Source organism: Perognathus longimembris, chromosome 28 (genome assembly GCF_023159225.1).
Source record: "Perognathus longimembris pacificus isolate PPM17 chromosome 28, ASM2315922v1, whole genome shotgun sequence".
Taxonomy (NCBI): Eukaryota; Metazoa; Chordata; class Mammalia; order Rodentia; family Heteromyidae; genus Perognathus; species Perognathus longimembris.
This window is the reverse complement of record NC_063188.1, coordinates 60,755,906-60,778,775: the sequence shown is the minus strand read 5'-3', so window position 1 is coordinate 60,778,775 and position 22,870 is coordinate 60,755,906. Positions and strand designations below refer to the sequence as shown.

At 41.8% G+C, this 22,870-nt stretch overlaps 1 protein-coding gene across 4 annotated transcripts in view; it reads left to right on the top strand.

Moving 5' to 3' along the window:
- Positions 1 to 22,870, top strand: part of Taf1 (TATA-box binding protein associated factor 1) — a 103,780-nt gene that overhangs the window by 75,141 nt on the left and 5,769 nt on the right. For 3 of the 4 annotated variants that reach the window (XM_048335806.1, XM_048335804.1, XM_048335805.1), the window contains 6 exons: positions 2,619 to 2,686; positions 3,555 to 3,671; positions 10,131 to 10,256; positions 11,293 to 11,449; positions 12,433 to 12,610; positions 17,851 to 19,698. In XM_048335806.1, the coding sequence (XP_048191763.1) occupies positions 2,619 to 2,686; positions 3,555 to 3,671; positions 10,131 to 10,256; positions 11,293 to 11,449; positions 12,433 to 12,610; positions 17,851 to 18,070 (866 nt within the window). In that variant the 3' untranslated portion in view covers positions 18,071 to 19,698. Of the gene's footprint in view, positions 1 to 2,618; positions 2,687 to 3,554; positions 3,672 to 10,130; positions 10,257 to 11,292; positions 11,450 to 12,432; positions 12,611 to 17,850; positions 19,699 to 22,870 lie in introns of those variants that run through there. The other variant, XM_048335807.1, reaches the window with a different exon arrangement.

Sequence of the window (22,870 nt, the reverse complement as noted above, 5' to 3'; positions counted from 1 at the left end):
TTGTGTGTGTATATGAGGTCCTGAATGGCAAGGATTTGTATTTTTATTTTGATTTTTTTTGTTTTACCAGAGCCTGTCACTATGCCTGTATTAATGTAAGTGCTTGGAAATGAAGAGTTAAACCTGGGTATGGTGGTACATGCCTATAGTCCTAGCTTCTAAGGAGACTGAGGAGGATTGCTTGAGTTCAGGAGCACCCTGGGAAACATAGCAAGACTGCATCTCAAGAAAGCCAGGATGTTTTAAAGTGTCCACATTACCATTTCTTTTAATTATAGAATTATAAGATGAGAAAATGAATGCTGGTTAGGGAAGAGGGGCGAAGCATTTTCAGGTTTGTGGGGTGGAAGGGTGGGGGGTCATCAGGCCCTGAGTATAAAGAGTAACTTTGGCCAGATTTAATGAGATTTTTTTTTCTTCTTGAATTTCTAATCCAGATTCTGAGTGAGATTCTTTTTACTCTGGTTTCACTGGGCACCACTGGCTTACGCCGGTAATGCTAGGTATTCAAAAGGCTGAGATCTAAGTTTGAAGCCAGCCCAGACAGGGAAGTTTATGAAACTCTTATTTCCAATTAACTACTAAAAAGCCGGAAGTAGACTCAAGTGGTAGAGCGCTAGCCTTGAGCACAAAAGTTCAGGGAGAGAGAGAGAGAGAGAGAGAGAGAGAGAGAGAGAGAGAATTTGATCATCATTCTAGACAAAGAACGTAGCTGTGGCATAACATCTCTGTGGGGGGGGTGTATATGTACCCCTTCCTTTGTGCTTCAGACAAAGTCTTGCTACATATTCAGGCTGGCCTCAAACTCAAAATCTTCCTGCCTTCACCTCCTGAGTACTGAGATACAGGAAATGCACCACTATGCCTGGCATCTACTTCTCTGTCTTTTGCCTGATTTAAATCTAGTTTGATATACTTATATAAGAATTAGGAGGGCTGGGAAATATATGGCGTAGTGGCAAGAGTGCTTGCCTCCTATACATGAAACCCTGGGTTCGATTCCTCAGCACCACGTATATAGAAAAGGCCAGAAGTGGCGCTGTGGCTCAAGTGGCAGAGTGCTAGCCTTGAGCAGAAAGAAGCCAGGGACAGTGCTCAGGCCCTGAGTCCAAGCCCCAGGACAGGCAAAACAAATAAAATAAAATAAAAAATTGGGAAACCAGAGCTCATCTCTTTATGATCTATAGACTTTACATAATTGAATTTAGGAATTCTAATTCTTGAGTAATTAATTACCTGTGGTGATCTTTTTTCTTCATGTTTAAACCTGACACTGATTTTACATATGTGTGTGCATATGTATGTGTTTGTATGAGTGTGACTGTATATGTGTGTGTGTGTGTGTGTGTGTGTGTCCGTACTGGGGCTTAAACTCAGGCCCTCTTGTTCTTCCTTAGCTTTTAAAATTTTTGTCGGTCATAGGGCTTGAACTCAAGGCTTAGGTACTATCCCTGAGCCTGGCTAGCCCTCTACTACAGCCACAGTTCCACTTCTGGTTTGGAGCAGGGGCATTAATTAGAGAAAGAGTCTCACAGACTTTCCTGCCCGGGCTGGCTTCACACCTCAGTTCTCAGATCTCAGCTTCCTGAGTGGCTAGGATTACAGGAATGAGACACCAGTGCACAGCTCTTACCTTTTTATTTTTTTTCTTAAGACTGGCTTGCCATATTAGCAACTACTCCACTTCTGCATTTTGGGGGAGTTTCTTGAATATAAAAGTCTAACAGACTTTCCTGACTGGGCTAGCTTCAAATCAGGATCCTCAGATCTCAGCCTCCTGAGTAGCTAGGATTACATACAGCTTTGAGCCATCAGCACCTGGCCACAACTGTTTTTGTTTTATTTTGTTTTTGGCCAGCCTTGAGGGCTTGGAACTCAAAGCCTGAGTGCTGCCCCTGGCTTCTTTTGCTCAAGGCTAGCACTCTACCTCTTGAGCCACAGCACCACTCTGTCTTTTTCTGGTTTATATGGTCCTGAGGGATCGAACCCAGGCCTTCATGCATGCTAGGCAAGCACTCTACCCCTAAGCCATATTCCCAGCCCTGGCCACAACTATTTTTAAAGGCATTTCAAATGACACATACTGAAGATTTTATGTATGAAATTATATGATATTGGAATTTGTACCAAAATCATCTCTGACAAATGTGAAATGTTGAAGTATAAATGAAACAAAATTGGTCATCCGTTGATAATTGTTAAGACTGACTGATAGGTACATGGGAGTTTGTTATGTTAGTCTGATTTTGTATGTATTTTTAATTTTCCACTTCAAAAAAAGAGAACAAAAACCCAAGCTAAAGATGAGAGCCTGGGTACACTCCTTGGTTTCTTTGCTCAAGGCTAGAACTTTACCACTTTGAGCCACAGTGCCTCTTTTGGTTTTCTGGTGATTAATTGGAGAAAAGTGTCTCACACTTTCCTGCCTGGGCTCTCTTTGAACTGTGATCCTCAGACCACAGTCTCCTGAGTAGCTAGGATTACAAGTGTAAGCCACTGGTACCCGCATGAAACATTTTTCTGTGTCTAGGGTAATGGGACATACTGCTAGGTGACAGAATATAAAACTCTGGAACTAAAGTTTGTGTGAGTATGTTATTTTCTTATTTCACTTATAGGTCCTGAGAGTCAATATACTAAGACTGCTCAGGAGATTGTGAATGTTTGTTACCAGACATTAACCGAGGTAAGTGCTAAGAAGAAGGTCCCCTTGTGATCTAGCTCCCTGCAATCTTCTATGCAATTTTCCATGTGTGTGTATCTGTGTGTGTGTGTGTGCACACATGCACACTCACAGAGGTACTGGAATTTGAACTTTGGTCTTTGACACTGTCCCCGAGCTTTTGGCCCAGGCTAGCTTTGAACTGTGATCCTCAGATCTCAGCCTCCTAAGGAGCTAGGGATTATAGCCATGAGCCACCAGTACCCAGCTCCTTGTCTTTTTGTTTTGTCTTGTCAGTTGTGGGGCTTGAACTCAGGGCCTGTGTGCTGTCCCTGAGCTCTTTTGTTCAAGGCTAGCTCTCTACCATTTTGAACCACAGCACCATTTCCAGTTTTCTGGTAGTTAATTCAAGATAAGAGCTCAGACTTTCCTACACAGGTTAGCTTCAAACTGTGTGCCTCAAATTTTAGCTTCCTGAGTAGCTAGGATTACAGTTGTGAGCCACCAGCGCCCAACTTATAAATAATCTTTTAAATGCTCGGGGAGTTATGCTTTTGGGTTCCTCCTCTAAGAGTATCTTCCTTTAGTCTGTTTGTGTGTGAATGCCTCTAGAGTCCTCTATAAGTTATTGATGAGAAAATCTGCACCGTTTGTCTCTCTAAGCTTGTCTTATCTCACCTAATATAATTTGTTTTAGGTCCATCCATTTCCCTGCAAATGACATAATATTAGTCTTTCTAATGGACAAGTAGAGTTCTGTTATGTATATTCACCACATTGTTTTGATCTAGTCATCCATTGTAGGGCATCTGGGCTATTTCTATAACTTGGCTATTGTGAATAGTGCAGCAATGAATATGGATAGACAAGTAATTTTTTCTTCATTCCCCAGTATGATGAACATCTGACTCAACTTGAAAAGGATATTTGTACAGCTAAAGAAGCAGCTTTGGAGGAAGCAGACTTAGAAAGTCTGGACCCAATGACACCAGGGCCTTACACACCTCAGGTGAGTCTAAGGACTACAAGCTTCCTCTTAGAATTTTCTTATTGGTTTGGGAATTTGGGAGCTTGTTAACAGAGCTATTTACTGAGATTCCATCTTCTCTGTCCTTCCTCTTCATATGCCTTTCGTGTGCTTTCTTGTCTTCTCAAAGGCCAAGGTGAGTGAGGGCCATGAGGGTCTTGGTGGCCTTGTTGAATCCAGAAGCAGTAGCCATGGGATGAATGAATAGGGTGGGCGTGTTAGTTTTCTAGACAGTATTTGGGGGAATACCGAATCCTGGCTACTATAGATAGAGGTATGCTCTGGATCTCTAGTTCTCATGTACATAAAATTTGGAGTTCTAGAACATCCTCTGAAGTATAAGTTGTTTAGTTACAGACATGAGCCCCATTGTTCCTGTGCTTTATGATGCCTCATTATTCTTTCCCTCAAAGATATCTTAATGTAGTTCCCATGCCACCCATTTTCCTGGGTAATATTTATGATGTTCTTAAGTGGACATGTCAAAAGACTAGAGAGCAGGATGGATAAGAAATTTTTAGTCTTTCTGGCTAGACTCTAGTTAGACTTAGAGTATAGTATTTCCCTTATGTTATACTCTTAGAATATTGGCATATTTGATGAACAGTATAACAGGTGCTTGGCTTCTCAATTGGAGACACCTGTGGTGGAGTGAAAAGTACATGAAATTTGATGTAAAACAGGCTTAGATTTGAGTCTTAGCTCTTCTCTTGTCTATTTTTGTGATCTTGGGAAGTTAACCTCTCTAACTCGATTTCCTTTTCTCTAAATCTGCTTTTCAAGATGGTTATAAACCTTCAACAAGTTGATTTGCGTGGCACATAGTAGACATTCAGTAAATATTGTTTCCCTCTCTGTTTGAAAGTTGTGTATAAAGTCCCTAGAGTCTCGTTAAATTTAACCAAATATTTTAAATGCAGGATTTACCCTTTTCCCCTAGGAATTTTTCTCCCATTCTATTCATGTTTCACTGAATGCACAATATAATGTATGTGATCTCTGTTGGATTATTGCTGTCACTATGTCACATTCCTATATACTTCCTCTGTCTGCCTTTTACTTTCTCTTTCATCTCAAAACCTAGGTTACTGAGGGGCCAGGTATAAAGAGCCTTCAGATACTTCTTCAAGGTCCAGAACAAGGAAAGGCTCTTGGAGTATGTGGGCAGATTGGGACAAGGGGGCTTGGGTGAAGGATGTTGCCCAGGAAGGCCCTCTTTGCTAATAGGCCCACAGCTTCCACAAGGTACTTTCTGGTAAGTTAAAGCTTGGGTATTAGCCATCATTCTCCAGAAGACTTTACCAACATGGTTTGCTCAGATATAGTCCTTTGTGACTAGAGCATCTAAGCTTAGTCCTCTGGTGAGTGAAAGCCTTGGGCCTGAAAGTCATCTCCCTTTCTTTTCCATACCCCTCATGTACTACCTCACATGGCTGAGGAAACCTGTCAGTTATTCTTCCTGAGCTGTATCTGTTATTTGTGACACTTAAGTTTCATATGAATAGTAGGGGATGGGTAGTACTATTTCATTTTTCCATTACACTCTCATCGTTTCAACAGTCTGACCCCAAGTCATCGCCTCTTAAGCTTTAGGAAGATGCACAGGAGTAACTGTCATTATTCATCAGTACCTAAAACCCACATTTTATAAAGTGTTCACTTACGTTTCACCTATTTTAATGAAATTTTGGTTGCATAGAAACATGACAGTACCCAGGTACTGGTAGCTTATGCCTGTAAATCTAGCTATTCAGGAGACTAAGACCTTAGAATCTCATTTTGAAGCCACGCACAGCAGGAAAGACTGAGAGTCTTATTTCTAATTAAGTAGTAAAAAGCTGGAAGTCACTGTGAATGTGGCTTAGTGGTAGAGTGCTTGCCTAGCATGAATGAAGCCCTGGGTTTCATTCATCAGTACCACACAAACAGAAAGCTGGAAGTGGCACTGTGGCTCAAATGGTATATAGTGCTAGCCTTGATCAAGAGAAGCTCAGGGGACAGAGCCCAGGCTTTGAGTCCAGTCCCTGGACTGGCCAAAAAAACGAACTAAGAGCTGGGAATGCAGCTTAGTGATGAGTGCTTGCCAAGCATGCATGAAGCCCTGTGTTGTTCAGTTCCTCAGGACATTAACAGTAAAAGCCGGAAGTAGTGCTTTGGCTCAAGTGGTAGAGTGCTAGCCTTGAGCAAAAAGAGGCTCAGGGACAGTGTCCAGGCTCTGAGTTCAAGCCCTAAGACTGGCAAAAAATTAAAAACCTGGACGTGACAAGATGTGATTCAAGTAGTAGAATCTTGAGCGAAAAAGCCAGGTGAGAGAGGCCCTGAGTTCAAGTCTCAGTGCTGATGGAAAGAAAGCAGTAATCATGTTATTTTTCATTTCTAAATGGTGTTGTTAATAACATATATTCACTTGAGTATTTGCACTTGCTTGGTATTGCATCAAGCATTCAGCTCAATACTTTACAAATGTTACCCTGCAGTTTCCCACAATTCTTATTTTTCTTACTATCCTAAAGATTTTGCTGAAAGTTCCTCATTTTTCCTTCTGTTTTATATTGGTTTATCTGCTCTGCAATATTTTAAATTCTGTTTTGCCTCTCTTTCTAAAACCCTCTTCTCAGTCACTCTTTCTTATTTGTTTTTAAAAACACTAACAATAAGGGGCTGCTGTGGCTTAGTGGTAGAGTGCTAGCCTAGTGCTAGCCCTGGGTTCTATTCCTTAGCACCACATAAACAGAAAAGGCTGGAAGTAGCACTGTGGCTCAAGAGGTAGAACCCTAGCCTTGAGCAAAAAGAAGCTCAGGGAGAGTGCCCAGGCTGAGTTCAAGCCCCAGGACTGGCAAAAACAAACAAAGTAACAATGTGGATTTTTTTTTATTGCTATTGCTCATCTTAAGATGACCTTACTATGTAGCCCAGGCCAAGCATAAACTTGGAGTCCTCCTCCCTTAGCCCCCTAAGTGCTGAGATTCCAGGTGTGCCTCGCCATATACCTGCCTCATATCTAGGTTTTCTATTGGTTGGTCGGGCAGCAGGGGCGGGGGGGAGGGGAGTAAATACAAATAAGAAATTTTATTTCTTTTTTTTTGCCAGTTCTGGGCCTTGGACTCAGGGCCTGAGCACTGCCCCTGGCCTCTTTTTGCTCAAGGCTAGTACTCTGCCATTTGAGCCACAGCGCCACTTCTGGCCGTTTTCTATATATGTGGTGCTTGGGAATCGAACCTAGGGCTTCATGTATACGAGGCAAGCACTCTTGCCACTAGGCCATATTCCCAGCCCAAAATTTTATTTCTTTTTTTTTTTTGGCCAGTCCTAGGCCGTGAACTCAGGGCCTGAGCACTGTCCCTGGCTTCTTTTTTGCTCAAGGCTAGCACTCTGCCACATGAGCCACAGAGCCACTTCTGGCCATTTTTTGTATATGTGGTGCTGAGGAATCAAACCCAGGGCCTCATGTATACGAGGCAAGCACTCTTGCCACTAGGCCATATTCCCAGCCCCAAAAATTTTATTTCTGGATAGTTCTGTCACTTAGGAAAAAGACCTATCAGGCTGGGAATATGGCCTAGTGGTAGAGTGCTTGCCTCATATACATGAAGCCCTGGGTTCCATTCCTCAGCACCACATATATAGAAAAAGCCAGAAGTGATGCTGTGGTTCAAGTGGTAGAGTGCTAGCCCTGAGCAAAAAAAAGCCAGGTCCAGTGCTTAGGCCTTGAGTTCAAGCCCCAGGACTGGCAAACAAAGGAAAAAAGACCTATCTCATTGCTGCACTATACACAATAGCCAAGATATGGAAACCCAGATGCCCCATTACAGATGAATGGATTAAAAAATGTGGTACCTATATACAGTGAAATTTTACACTGCCATTAGAATGGATAAAATAATGGCATTCACTGGAAAATGGGTGGAACAAGAACAAATCATGTTGAGTGAGACAACCAAGAGCAGAAAGACAAACAGCATATGGTCTCCCTGATATATGGGTGTTAGAATTAAAATACAAAGAGATAAAGTAAACAGGTCTCAAGATACTAAAATACAATAAAAAGAAAAAAGAACACAGAATGAGTGGAAAGCGTGTGAAAATAATAATAATAATAATAATATAGCAGAGGGGACCATCAGCTATATTGGACACTGTTGAAAGTGAACTAAGCAACTCATAGATGGGAATAGGAAGGAAGGAATGAGTGAAAAAGGGAACAGATGTTACTAAACAAAAGGAAAGTAATGTACATATCACCTGTAATGGAGGAAATTATTTTATTGTTAAAGTTCATCAAATTCATAAGCTATGTAGAGTAGAATGATAATTTTCGTCACTGTGAAAGTTAAAATGTGGGGCTGGGAATATGGCCTAGTGGCAAGAGAGCTTACCTCGTATACATGAAGCCCTGGGTTCGATTCCCCAGCACCACATATATAGAAAACGGCCAGAAGTGGCACTGTGGCTCAAGTGGCAGAGTGCTAGCCTTGAGCAAAAAGAAGCCAGGGACAGTGCTCAGGCCCTGAGTCCAAGGCCCAGGACTGGCAAAAAAAAAAAAAAAAAGAAAGTTAAAATGTATACTGTGAAATATATGTAACTTAAACCCAATTTAAAAAAAAAAAAAGAAAAAAGACCTATCAATGTGAAATTTTGTTTGTTTTAGTATCTGTGATGAGTTTATACTTTTTTTTCTTTTGTGCCAATCCTAAGACTTAAACTAGGCCTGAGCTCTGTCCCTGAGCTTTTGGACTCAAGGCTAGTGAACTTCTACTTTGAGCCATAGCTGCACTTCCAGCTTTTTGGAGATTAATTGGACATAAGAATCTCACAGACGGGCTGGGAATATGGCCTAGTGGTAGAGTGCTTGCCTCATATACATGAAGCCCTGGGTTTGATTCCTCAGCATCACATAAATGGAAAAAGGTAGAAGGGGTGCTGCGGCTCAAGTGGTAGAGTGCTAGCCTTGAGTAAAAAGAAGCCAGGGACAGTGCTCAGGCCCTGAGTTCAAGCCCCGGGACTGGCAATAAGTACATAAAGGAATCTTACAGGGGCTGGGGATATGGCCTAGTGGCAAGAGAGCTTGCCTCCCATACATGAAGCCCTAGGTTCGATTCCCCAGCACCACGTATATGGGAAACGGCCAGAAGGGGTGCTGTGGCTCAAGTGGCAGAGTGCCAGCCTTGAGCAAAAAGAAGCCAGGGACAGTGCTCAGTCCCTGAGTCCAAGGCCCAGGACTGGCAAAAAAAAAAAAAGAAAGAAAGAAAGAAAGAAAGAAAGAAAGAAAAGAGTCTTACAGACTTTTCTGCTCAGGCTGGCTTCAGTCTGTGGCCCTCAGATCTCAACCTTCTGAGTAGCTAGGATTACAGGCATGAGCTCTCAGTGCCTGCCTATAGATCCCTTTAAAACAAAATGCATCAATATGGTTTTATGTCTTGTTCTTTACATTTTATTTTATATTTTGAGCATTATCACTCTTATCACTATATAGCCATTCACTAAATTCCTATTCATATATATATATATATATATATATATTTTTTTTTTATTTTTTTTTTTTTTGGCCAGTCCTAGGCCGTGAACTCAGGGCCTGAACACTGTCCCTGGCTTCTTTTTGCTCAAGGCTAGCATTCTGCCACTTGAGCCACAGCGCCACTTCTGGCCATTTTCTGTATATGTGGTGCTGAGGAATCGAACCCAGGGCCTCATGTATACGAGGCAAGCACTCTTGCCACTAGGCTATATTCCCAGTAAATTCCTATTCTTTTTAGGAGAGTTAAGAGGGAAGGGATCTATAATTTATTGTTTACCAAATATTAGGTATAAGTATCTCTTATTACTACACTCTTGTGAGTTAGACATCATTACCCATGCTGTGCAGTACAGGAAACCCAAGAGTTAGAGAGATTAAGTGATTTGTTAAAGTTGTTCATTGAGTAAGTGGTAGAGCCAAGACTCAAACTGAGGGCAGTTTATTCCAAAGCCCATGGATTTTTCACCACACCATTTTATTTTGTAGCACCTCCTGGCAAGCTCATGAACTGTCAAACCATCCATGCTCTGGTTGGAATTAAACTTCCTTTATTCTGTATTCTCTTATACATAATCTTAAAATAAAAGAGCATGGATAATGAAATCTTGGGACTAAAAACAATAACACAAGACTTAGAAAAATGTAGCTTTCTAACTAGAGAGACTGTAAAGCATAAAATTGTCCCTTAGCTTCTATATGTTTCTATATTAGGCTTCTGAACACATATTCAAGGTGCCTGTTTGCTAGAATAGGCAACATTTGTAAGGTTCCAAAAACATTTCCCGTAAAGCTATGCTAAATTATTTTTTCTTTAACTGGATTTTTCTGCATGACCTTTTTCTACAGTGAATGGCTTAAAGAGGAATTCTCTATGTTTCTTAACTTCTTCCCTTAGTAGAAGCTAAATTGTGTGTTTTATGCCATAGCCTCCTGATTTATATGATACTACCACATCCCTCAGTGTGTCTCGAGATGCCTCTGTATTTCAAGATGAGAGCAGTCTATCTGTCCTGGATATTCCCACTGCTACTCCAGAAAAGCAGGTAACACAGGTAGGGTTGTTCTTTTTTTCAATTGTGAGATTGTTGCTATCTGGAAGGTCTAGAGTAGAAAAATGACATTTGACATATATCAAAGATGACTGGCAGCCAGGCGCTGGTGGCTCACGCCTGTAATCCTACCTACTCAGGCGGCTGAGATCTGCAGATCAGAGTTCAAAGCCATCCTGGACAAGAAAGTCCTTGAGACTCATCTCCATTTAATCACGAGAAAACCAGAAGTGGTGCTGTGGCTTCAAATGGTAGAGTACTAGCATTGACCTGAAGAGCTCAGGGACAGCACCCAGGCCCACAGTTCAAGCCCCATGACCTACCAAAAAAAAATCCCAAAAAGATGTCTGGCAGCCAGGCAACAGTGGCTCATGCCTATAATCCTAGCTACTCAGGAGGCTGAGATCGGAGGATCACAATTTGAAGCCAGCCTAGGAAGGAAAGTCTGTGAGACTCTTATCTCCAATTAATCACAGAAAAACACAGAAGTGGCTCTGTGGCTCAAGTGGTAAAGTGCTAGTCTTGTGCAAAAAGGAGCTCAGGGACAGTTCCCAAGCCCAGAGTTCAAACCCCAGGAAAGCCCATGAGACACTTATATCCAGTAAACTTAAAGGAAAAAAAAAGCTGGAAGTGGATCTCTGGCTCAAGTGGTAGAATGCCAACCTTGAGCACAAAAGCTCAGGGGCAACACCCAGGCCCTGAGTTCAAGCCCCCCCGCCAAAAAAAAAACCTTGATAGGCTGAGTGAGGAAGACTTTGATGTAGAGATACTGAAGTGTATGATCAGAAGCAAAAGGAGGATCAAAGCCTGAGATTTCATTCCAGCCCCAGTGAGTATGGTTACATTTATGCCTTTATATGATAGGAATGCCAACAGTACATGGCAGACTAAATCCCAAGGTGACTTCAGAGGGTCTCTGTTGTCTGACTTTAATCCTTGTAATGAACTAAATAAGTTTATCCAAAATGACTCAACTTGGGAGGCAGCAAGCAGTGATACAGGGTGGGCGGGACTCTGACCCCTACTTGATTTTGTTTAGGAAAGTGAAGAGGGAAATGATGCTGTTGCAGATGAAGAGGAAGGAACTGTGCAACAGCCTCAATCTAGTGTCCTTTATGAGGATTTGCTTATGTCTGAAGGAGAAGATGATGAGGAAGATGCTGGAACTGATGAAGAAGGCGATAACCCTTTCTCTGGTAAGTCTTTCTACTTCATGTCTCCTCTTCTAGAGCTCACTATAGAACCCTTAGGACTGGATAAGAGGCTCTTGGCCACATATGCTGTTATCAAATTTCTCTCTTTTATTGAAGTCCCATTAATAGAACTGAGACTACTGAGCACTCTCAGTGGTCTTAGAGGATGTAAAGACACAAAAGATGACAGTATAAAAGGCATTGCCTAAGTAGCTGTTTTCACTTGTATGCTTGCTCAAGATGAAAAGAGAATGTTATGTTTGGCAACAGGGAAGGAAAATTAAGAAAATGTCCTGTTGTCTGGGTGCCAGTGGCTCTTACCTGTAATTCTAGCTACTTGGGAGGCTGAGATCTGAGGATGGTTCCAAGCCAAGTCCATAAGACTCTTATTTCCCATTAACCACCACAAAGTGGGAAGTAGAACTGTGGCTTAATAGTAATAGAGAGCCAGCCTTGAAAGAAATGGCTAAACAAGAGGGAAAGGCCCAGAGTTCAAGCTCCAGTACCAGCACCCCCCCCCCCAAAAAAAAAAAGAAAGAAAAGAAAAAGGGAAAGCAGATGCCCGTGGCTCAAGCCTGTAATCCTAGCTACTCAGGAAGCTGAGATCTGAGGGTCATAGTTCAAAGCCAGCACAGGCAGGAAAGTCATGAGACTCTTATCTTCTGTTAAGGACCAAGAAAGCTGGAATTAGAGCTATGATTCAAGGATAGAGCACTAGACTTGAGTAAACAAATAAAGGCTCAGAGACAGTGTACAGTCCCTGAGTTCAATCCCCAGGATCAGCATACACACGCAAAAGAGACAGAGGCCTCTGAGTTAAATACAGGTACAATGCCTGTATGAGAGGAACTAGTTTGGAAGACCAAGCTAATGATGTTTCCTTATCTCCTCTCCTCTCTTCTCTTCCTTCCTTTCTCCCATGTATAATTGGCACATTCCTACTCCATGAAGTATCTATTAATGAACCAGAATCTGTCTTTTTACAGCTATTCAGCTGAGTGAAAGTGGAAGTGACTCTGATGTGGGAACCAGTGGTATAAGACCCAAACAGCCCCGCATGCTTCAGGAGAATACAAGGATGGGGATGGAAAATGAAGAAAGTATGATGTCCTATGAGGGAGACGGTGGGGAGACTTCCCGTGGTTTGGAAGATAGCAACATCAGGTAATCGGCAGCAACATGCTACAGGGTTGTGGCATCAGTGCCCAGCTGTGATGTGAAGGGGCCCAAGCATCAGATTGCTTTCATCCATCAAACATTTTCTGAGTAGCTACTAAGGCTAGGCACTGTGAGAGGCTCTGGGGATACACAGAAGAGCAAGACATGTCCTGCCTTTGAGGAGCTCTTCTAGTAAGAGACTGCACACGTTATTACAAGTACGATGTTATGAGAGCTGGGTGTGGTGGTGCATGCCTATAATTCAAGCACTCGGGAGGCCAAGACAGGCCAGGATAAGCAGCTTCAAGGCCATCCTGGGTTATGTAACAAGTTTAAGGCAAAGGTAGCCAACATAGCAAAACCATGTCTCACCCCTACTCCCACCCCCACAATAAAAAGCTAAAGTGTAAGTAAGTACAAAGTGCCAGGAGAACACAGAGGCAGGATCATCTCAAGTTTCACAGACAAAGGAACATTTGAACTGGGCCTTAAAGGATGAATTCTAAGCAGATGGTATATCTGCATGTGGGTAGACTTTACAGATGAAATAGTAAGTTCAAAAGCATAGAACCGTAACCTAAAAAGTGTTTCAGAGCAAAAAGGGAGTTTGAGCCAGGCACTGGTGACTCACACCTGTAATTCTAAGTACATGGGAGCCTGAGAAAAGAAAGATTACAGTTCTCTGCCAGTCCAGGCAGAAAAGTTAGTGATGACTCCTTCTCAAACTAGCTAAATACAGTAGTGTATGGCTGTCATCCACAGTTACATGGGAAGCTGAGACTGAGAGGATTGTGGTGCCAGGCCAGTCTAGGCAGGAAAATTTACAAGACTCCATCTCCACAGAAGGGAAGTAGACACTGTGGCAACTGCTTGTGATCCCAGTGATGATGAAAAGCCTAAAATTAGGTGGATTACTACTAAGGCATATGGCTGGGTAGGAAGTGAGACCCTATCCTAAAAATAACTAATAAAAAGCAGGGCTAGAGTCATCTCTCAGGGATGTCACACCAGTTTTAGCAAGGACTAGGCTCTAAGTTCAACCCTTAGTACTATCAAAAAAGCGGATGGGGGTGGGGGCTGTTGGACAGTTGTGACTCTGCAAGTAGCAAGAGATTATATTGTAGAAAAGTTAAGCATGTTAAGACATTTGACTCGTGTTCTGTAAGGAATATTCACTTTTAAAGGAAGGCATTTGGTGCCTGGGGCTCATGCCTCTAATCTTAGCTATCAGAAGGCTAAGATCTGAGGACCACAATTCAAAGCCAGCCTGGGCAAGAGTGTCCACGAGATGTATATCTCCAATTAACTACCAAAAAAGGCAGAAGTGGAGCTGTATCTCTTGTGGTAGAGTGCTAGCCTTGAGCACAAAAGCTCAGGGACAGCATGCAGGCCTTGGGTTTATGCTCCAGAACCAGCAATAAAATAGAAAAGAAGGGGCCAGGAATGTGGCCCAGTGGCAAAGTGCTTACCTAGCATGCGTGAAGCCCTGGGTTCGATTCCTCAGTTCCACGTACACAGAAAAAGCTAGAAGTGGTGCTGTGGCTCAAGTGGTAGAGCACTAGTCTTGAGCAAAAGAAGCTTAGGGACAGTGCCCAGGCCCTGAGTTCAAGCCCCAGGACTGGCAAAGAAAAAAAATAGGAAAGAAAAAGGAATTTTTCAGGTATAGTAGCAACATGCCAATAATTGCAGTACTCCAAAGACTGAGACGGGGATCCTGAGTTCAAGACTAGCCTGAGCTTACCACTCTGCCCCAAAGAAAACCAACAAACAAAGGAATCAACATGTTTGTGTGATAAATAGCTAAGTGTTATCCCCTACTGGGTAATATTGACAAATAATAAGGACATCAACAGAAATTTGTCAGTCTGAAGGGAAAATGAAGGGACATATTTACTTGTTATTTAGATAAATCAATTGAATTTAGGAGATTAGGATATGAAATGAATAATGTATGGGACTGCCATTGAGATAGAAAAGAGGAAGAAGAGGTAGAGTAGAAATGGAAAGTATAAAATGAGTTTGGCTTTGGCATGTTGGATTTAATGTAAATATGATCTCTCTAGCCAGCCAGCAGTCATATATTCATCTGGAAAATATTCTAAGTACAAAAACAATTAACAGGCACCAGTGGCTCAGGACCATAATCCTAGCTACTCAGGAGGCTGAAATCTGAGGATCATGGTTCCAAGCCAGCCCTAAGAGGAAAGTCCATTACACTTTTAAAAAGCCAGAAGTAGAGCTGGGGCTCAAGTGGTAAGGGTGCTAGCCTTGAGCAAACAAAGGTTGGGGACAGCACCAAAGCCCCGAGTTCAAACCCCAGGACCACTACCAAAACAAAAATACCAAAAAAAGTAGTCCAGGATAATAGGAAAACTAAAACAGGTAAAAGGTGATAACCATAGTGTAACCAGAAAACTGTTGTGGCAAGCAACCACAAGATTTTTCTGGGACTTAGGGATGAGAAGGGGAGTTGAGGGCTGGGAATGTGGCTTAGTGGTAGAATGCTTGCCTAGCATGCATGAAGCCCTGGGTTCGATTCCTCAGTACCACATAAACAGAAAACACTGGAAGTGGCGCAGTGGCTCAAGTGGTAAAGTGCTAGCCTTGAGCAAAAAGAAGCTAGGGACAATGCTTTAGGCCCTGAGTTCAAACCCCAGGACTGGCAAAAAGAGAGAGAGAGAGGAGAGAAGGGTAGTTGATTAGAGAAGAAAACCAAGCCAAACATGGATAGTAATTAGATTGGTAAGAAAGCAAAGGATATTCTAGAGGCCAGTAAAAGTACAATACCTAGCATCATAAAACACTCTTAGAGAATACAAGTAGTTGCTGACTGGAGCATTTGACTGATAAGATGTAATATCTACCATCCATGTAATAGAAATGATTTAAAGAAGCCAGGCGCTGCTGGGCGCTGGTGGCTCACACCTTTAATCCTAGCTACTCAGGATGCTGAGATCTGAGGATCCTGGTTCTAAGCCAGCCCATGCCAGCCCAGGTAGGAAAGTCCGTGAGACTTCTTATCTCCAATTAACCACCAGAAAACTGGAAGTGACGCTGAGGCTCAAAGTGGTAGAGCGCTAGCCTTGAGCTGAAGAGCTCAGAGACAGTGCCCAGGCCCAGAGTTCAAGCCCCATGACCAGCAACACAAAAAGCAGGGTACTGATGGCTGATGCCTATAATCCTAGCTACTCAAGGAGACTTAAGATCTGAGGACCGTCGTTTGAAGCTATCCCTGGCTGGAAAGTCCAAGAGACTTATTTCCACTTAACTCCTTGGAAAAACGAAGTGATGCTATGGAACAAGTGGTAGGACATTAGCTTTGAGCAGAAAGAAGCTCAACGACAGAGCCCAGGCCTGAGCTCAAGTCCCAGAACTGGCACCAAAAAGACTTAAAGAGATAGTATAAGCTGGGCACTGATGGCTCATGCCTATAATCCTAACTTCTCAGGAAGCTGAGATCTGAGAATTACAGTTCAAGGCCAGCCTTGGCAGAAAAGTCCGTGAAACTCTACCATTAACCACCAAAAAAGCAAGAAATAGAGCTGTGGTTCAAGTGGTAGAGCACTAACCTTGAGCAAAACAGCCCAAGGACAGCAACCAAGTCCTGAGTTCCGGCTCTAGGACCAGCACAAAAAAGAAAAGTGGTAATAAAGACCAGATTGTGAAGGATCTGAATGTTTTAGGCAGGCATTAAATGAGAATAGCATGATCTGATTTATATTTTAGAAAGATTGCTTGTGCCCCCCCCAAAAAAAAGAAGCAAAAGACATGAACTAATAATTCTCAAAAGAAATGTAAATAACCAATAAACAAATGAAAAAAACTTCTCTAACAAGTATTGCAGGAAAACAAGTATAATTTTTTTAAACCTATCAGACTGGTGAAAATAAAAGTGAATAATGCCCGGTGTTGGAACAGTGAGAGGAAGAAAGTTATTCCCAAAGTAATGATGAGAATGTAAATTGATAAAACAGGGTGGGTGGGAGAGAAGTATAGCAATTTGTCATGGCACATTTTTTAAAAAAGTAAAAGTACGTCTCCTTTGGCTCCCCTTCTTACCTAGGAAGTTATTCTATGGAAATAATGAAACACCATTAAGATGTTTGTATAAGGATTTTTTTTTTTTTTTGGCCAGTCCTGGGCCTTGGACTCAGGGCCTGAGCACTGTCCCTGGCTTCCCTTTTGCTCAAGGCTAGCACTCTGCCACTTGAGCCACAGCGCCACTTCTGGCCGTTTTCTGTATATGTGGTGCTGGGGAATCGAACCCAGGGCCTCATGTATAGGAGGCAAGCTCTCTCGCCACTAGGCCATATCCCCAGCCCTGTATAAGGATGTTTATTGCAGCATTGTTTTTAATAGTGGAGAAGCTGGAAACAGATTAAATGTCCTAATATGAGACTGTTAAAACAATCATGTTACAGCTGCACAGCAGAATACCTTGCTGCTATTAAAGTTATGCTGTAGACTATGTTTATTTACACAGAAAGATGTTTATTATAATCATTAAGTTGAGAAACATCAGATTCCTGAAGACTATGTAGAATATCTCATTTGTAAATAAAAACTGCTTAAGCATCTAAAGTACATAGAAAAAAATTGGAAAGTCACATACCAAAAGATTATCTCTGAATGGTGGAGTTACTGGTGAATTTTCTGATGTTCTAAGTTTTTAAGTCAGTGAACATGCATTATTTGTGTGATTTTTTAAGTAAAGTTAAGAATAAACAAACAAACAAAAAATAAAGAGCACTCTGGCAGGAATGTGAAGAGTTAACTGGAGAACAGGACTAGAGGCATGAAGACTTATTTCTGTAGACAGGAACTAACATTAAAGGACTAAGCCCAGGCAGACAGAGTAGAGATGGAAATGAGGGGATTATAGGCAAGATAACATTAAAGAAAAAACCTTCAGGATCTTTGACTAATTTCTGATACACAGATGAGTGACACTGTTAGCTGGTTGATGAAACAGGCTGTCAGAATTTGTGGTCATGCTAACTGGCAGTGTGTGTCATTCAGGTGTAGGAGAGCTACTTTCATTCAGGTTCTTGTGTATATGAAGTTGGAAAGTTGATGTTTTGGCACAGGATCATTTTTCTCTCAGGAACTTGTAGAACAGTCCAGAACCAGTCACCTTAGTGTCTAGAGGAGGTGAGATGGGCTGATCCCTTGGTGGTGTTGAGAATGGGAATGGTTAGCTAGAGGGTGGTGCCCGAGCTTGAGAGATGACATATTTCTCTTCTCAGTTATGGGAGCTATGAGGAGCCTGATCCCAAGTCGAACACCCAGGACACAAGCTTCAGCAGCATCGGTGGGTATGAGGTATCAGAGGAGGAAGAAGATGAGGAGGAAGAGCAGCGCTCTGGGCCAAGTGTACTAAGCCAGGTCCACCTGTCAGAGGACGAGGAGGACAGTGAGGATTTCCACTCCATTGCTGGGGACAGTGACTTGGACTCTGATGAATGAGGATTCCTTGGGGTCTCTTTAGTCAGCCTTCTTTGTTCTCCAGCCTAGGTGATTCACCTTTCCCCAATTTGTTATATTTGTACAATGTTTGATCCTGAAATTATAGATTAACACCTTACTTTTAATAATAAGTATATGATAATAGTCACCTCTCCTAATCTTGTTGGGGCAGTGTCGCCTATTGATTTAAAACAAAGCAACTTTGTTCCCCTTAGCACTAACAGAAAAAGAAACCTTACTCTTCTCCAATGCCCTCCATTAATGCCATTTATTGCTACTGACATAATTTGTCCTTGAGGACAAATTATGAGAAGGAATTATAAAAAGACTAGTAACTATGTCCTCCTGATGTATTAGGAAACTTCTAAGCATGGTGTCATTTCTTTTTCTAATTTTCCAAGCTGAAATAGGTGAGAACCCTCCCTTCCCCCCTGTTAGAACAGAGAATTGGGTTCTGGAAAGCTCTATGCCACACTTCAAAACAAACCTGTTGGACAAACTGTCCATTTTCTGGTTATTTACTTACTTGGTAATTCAATGCCTTGTTTCTAAATGGATTTGAGGCAAATAGCTGTACATTTTTGAATCATTTTGTATGTCAGAAATGATATGTTGCTGTGTAAATGTGTTCTTTTTCCTCCTACCCCAGGGGAAAAGCTAGGAAAGTGGTGAGTTACTTAGGGCAAAGATTTGTCTTCTGTTTCTTGTCATTCTTAAGATATGGCTGTGTGCAAAGAAGATGCTCAGTAATGTTTCCAGAATCATAAAATGCTCCAGAGATGCATTACTAAGTGTCTGCTGCATGATAAGCATAATTAGACCCATAGTATGCAAAGACACATGCCTTTTACCCAAAGAGCTCACCACCAAATTGGGGGAGGAGGGGTGGAATTGGAAATCATTACAGAACTGTGAGGTAAGTGTGACTTAGAAGCTAGCTGTAAAGTGTAGGGGATAACAGATGCGTGATCCTGTTTGAAAATCAGGGAAGTCTTTCTAGAGGCAATTTTTAAGATGTTATTGAAGAATCAACTAGTAGGAACTTGTCAGATGGAAAAGTCCAGGCAGAGTATATGATAAAGTGAAAAGGCCAAAATCTAGAAGTGACAGAGTGTGTTCCTAGTTTGTTTGTTTGTTTGTTTGTACCTGCCTTGTTTCAGAAAGGATTTAGGTGATTTATGCTCTAATCTTTTCAATGACTGAAGATGAGATTGAAAAATGGGCAGGAAGCATATTGTCATGAGTTTTTATAATTAATGTTATATAATGAATGATGATAATGAAGGAATTTTACATTATGAGAAATGAAATCTAGAGGAGTGATTTGTGTTTTAGAAATTTTCTCCTGATTAAGTGAGTTAAGAAAAATTGATTCATGTAACAGACATGAATGAACCTATTTTGTAAAAGACAAAATCATGTGTTCATGTGTTTATATACACTTGTGTATGCAAAGGGAAAGATATGAAAGGATATATGCTAAATTGCTCACACAGATAATCTCTCGCGAAGAGAATGGAGGAAAGGTTATGTGGCTATATGTATATTAGGTAGGTATTGTGCTTTTATTTCTGTATTTGGATTTTATAAGTATGCATTATTTTTTAATAAATTTTTTTTAAATTTCAGCAGTAGTGTGGATAATGGTCTGGAGTTCAAGTAAGGGGGAATGGAACCTGAAGTAAGCCTATAACATTGGAACAGAGAGGAGGGGATGGATTTAAGGCTTCTTTAGTTGGAGTAGGATTAATAGGACTTCATGACTCACTGGCATTTGAAGTTAGAGAAAGAACAATGGGAGGTGGCCTCTAGAATTTTAATTTGGAAGATTGGATAGGTCTGTGATACTCATTCACTGATTTCAATTTTAACCACCCTTTTGTCTCTCTGGGCATCACTATTTAGCTCAGGCTAGGCTCAAACTTTTGATCCTCCAGCCTGAGGTATGTACCACCAAGCCCTCATCAAGCCATCTATTTTTGGTTTTGTGTGTGTGTGTGTGTGTGTGTGTGTGTGTGTGTGTGTGTGTGTACACCCACATGTATGTGTGCAGGGGCGCATGCCCCAGTCCTAGGGCTTGAATTGAGGGCCTGAGCCATGAATTTTCTTTTGTTCAAGGCTAGCATTCTACCATTTGAGCTACAGCTCTACTTCTGACTTTTTGATAGTTTATTGGAGATAAGAGTCTCATAGACTTTCCTGTCTGGGTTGGCTTCACAAACCTTAATCTTCAGATCTTAGCGTCCTGAGTAGCTAGGATTATAGGCCACTGGCTCTGGCTCAAATCATCTGTTTTTACCTAGCTGTCCATAACACATGTTAATACAGAAGATATAGTTTCTAATTGCAAGTAACTTAATTAAGACCTAGAATGAGTGAGATACCCATGCCCGAGCTTAATAAAAAGTCATCATTGGAGCTGGGAATGTGGCTTAGTGGTAGAGTGCTTGCGGTTCCTCAGTACCACCTAAACAGAAAAAGCCAGAAGTGGTGCTATGGCTCAAGTGCTAACCTTGAGCAAAAGAAGCTCAGGGACAGCCAGGCGCAAGTAGCTCACACCTGTCATCCTACCTACTCAGGAGGCTGAGATCTGAGGATCATGGTTTAAAGCCAGCCTGAGCAGGAAAATCCGTGAGACTTTTATCTCCAGTTAACCACCAGAAAAACGGAAGTGGTACTGTACGTACTGTAGCTCCAAGAGATAGAGGGCTAGCGTTAAGCTGAAGAGTTCAGGGACAGCCCCCAGCCCCAAAGCTCAAGCCCCATGACAGACCAAAAGAGAAAGAAAGAAAAACTCACAGAGAGTGCCCAGACCCTGAGTTTAAGGCTGAGGACTGGCCTAAATAAATAAATAGTGATCAATCATTGCAGCTGAGCACCAGTGGCTCATGTCTATAATCCTAGTTACAGAGGAAGGTAAAATCTGAGGATCAAGATTGGAAGCCAGCCTTGGCAGGAAAGTTAAGGTGATACTTATCTTCAGTTAAGAACCAAAATAGCCAGAAGTGGAGCTGTGGCTCAAGTGGTGGTGCATTAGCCTTGAGCAGAAAAAAAAGCTCAGAGATATCTCCCAGGCTCTGAGTTCAAGTCCTAGGACCAATAAAAAAAATAGGAAAAAGCTTAATAGGTAAATCATAGGGCTTAAGGATGGGAGAACATTGTAGGCAGAAGGAAGAAATTATTAGGGCTGGGAATGTGGCTTAGGGGTAGATTGCTTGCCTAGCATGCATGAAGCCCTGGGTTCAACTCATCAGTATTACATAGACAGGAAAAAGCCAGAAGTGGTGCTGTGAATCAAGTGCTGGCCTTGAACAAAAGAAGCTCAGGGACATAGCCCAGGCCCTGACTTTAAGCCCTAGGACTGGCAAAAAAAGGAAGAAAATGTTTAGTCATATGAAACAAGTTTGTGCATAGAACTACAGCTAGCTCTGTGTGACTAGAGCATAGGCATCATATGTGATATGATTTGAAGCCTCAACATTAAATGTCTTTTTAGAGATCTCTCTGGCAGTAGTGTGACCATGGAGAGGCTTGAGAGGGGGAGCAGTGATGCCAGATGCCAGGTGGTAGAGACTAAACTGTGACTAAGGCCATGGCAGTAGGGGAGAAATAAGGGGCATATCTTAGAGACTATTTCAAAAGTAAGAGAGAGCCAAACCTGTTTCTCTAGACAACTGAGTAGAAATACCAGTCACTGGGAAGGTGAAGGGTAGAAGAGAGAGGAAATGGCTGTTTATTTGGAACATGTGAGTTTTGAAGCATGCTAGGTAGAAAGCTTAGTATTTTTATAACCCTAGGCGTAGGTGAAATCATCCAGGACGCATGTGTCAGAATATGGAGAACAGGATATTGGTAAAAACAACATTTTGGGGCCACCAATAATAGAAAATATACAGCATAATAGCTCTCAAAGTACAGAAGAGCCGAAATCATATATACTACAGAGAAGTAAAGTAAAATCAGGCTGAGAATCTTTGGATTTGGCATTTAGTAAGTCCCTGGTGACTGAATTACCAAAAGTAATCTTAGCAGAGTAGATTAGGATCCATGCAGGAGTGGGGTAAGGTTGAAGTGTGGAAACAATGCTAAAAATCATAGACTGCTATTTCCAGAGACTAAGCTTTGAAGGATAAAAGAGGAAGTCAAGGTGAAAGATAATTATGCTTAAATAAGACTTAGGGGAAGAAAGCAGTATAAGAGGAATTAGAAAAAGCAACAAAGAGTAAGGCACTATGAGTACAGGATGGATGTTGGGCCACACAAGTAAAGAAGTTCGCCTTATGAGGAGAATGGATGCTGTTACAGATCAGTGTACAGATGAGAGATAGGAAATAGGAAGAGTTACTACTTCTATGAAATATGGAAGATCTGTGTGTGTGTGCGCACGTGTACATGAGAAAAAAAAGAGAGAGAGAGCACAAGCGCGCATGAGCACACATGCACATGCCTGCCTACCAGTACTAGGGCTTGAACTCAGAGCTTATGTGTTGTCCCTCAGTGTTTTGTTGTTGTTGTTTGTTTGTTTTTTGTTTTGGTTTTTTATTGTTAATTTTTAATCAAGGCTGGTACTCTGCCACTTGAGCCACAGCTCTACCTCCAGCTTTTTACTGGCTAACTGGAGATAAGAATTGCAAGGACTTTTCTGCATAGGCTAGTTTCAAACTGCAATCCTGAGATCTGTCTCCTAAGTTTCTAGTATTACAGGCATGCTCTGGTACCCAGCCTAGGAAAGATTATCTTTGTGACAAAAGTAGAAATGGGATGATGGCTTAAATAAGATGCTAAACTGGGGCTGGGGAT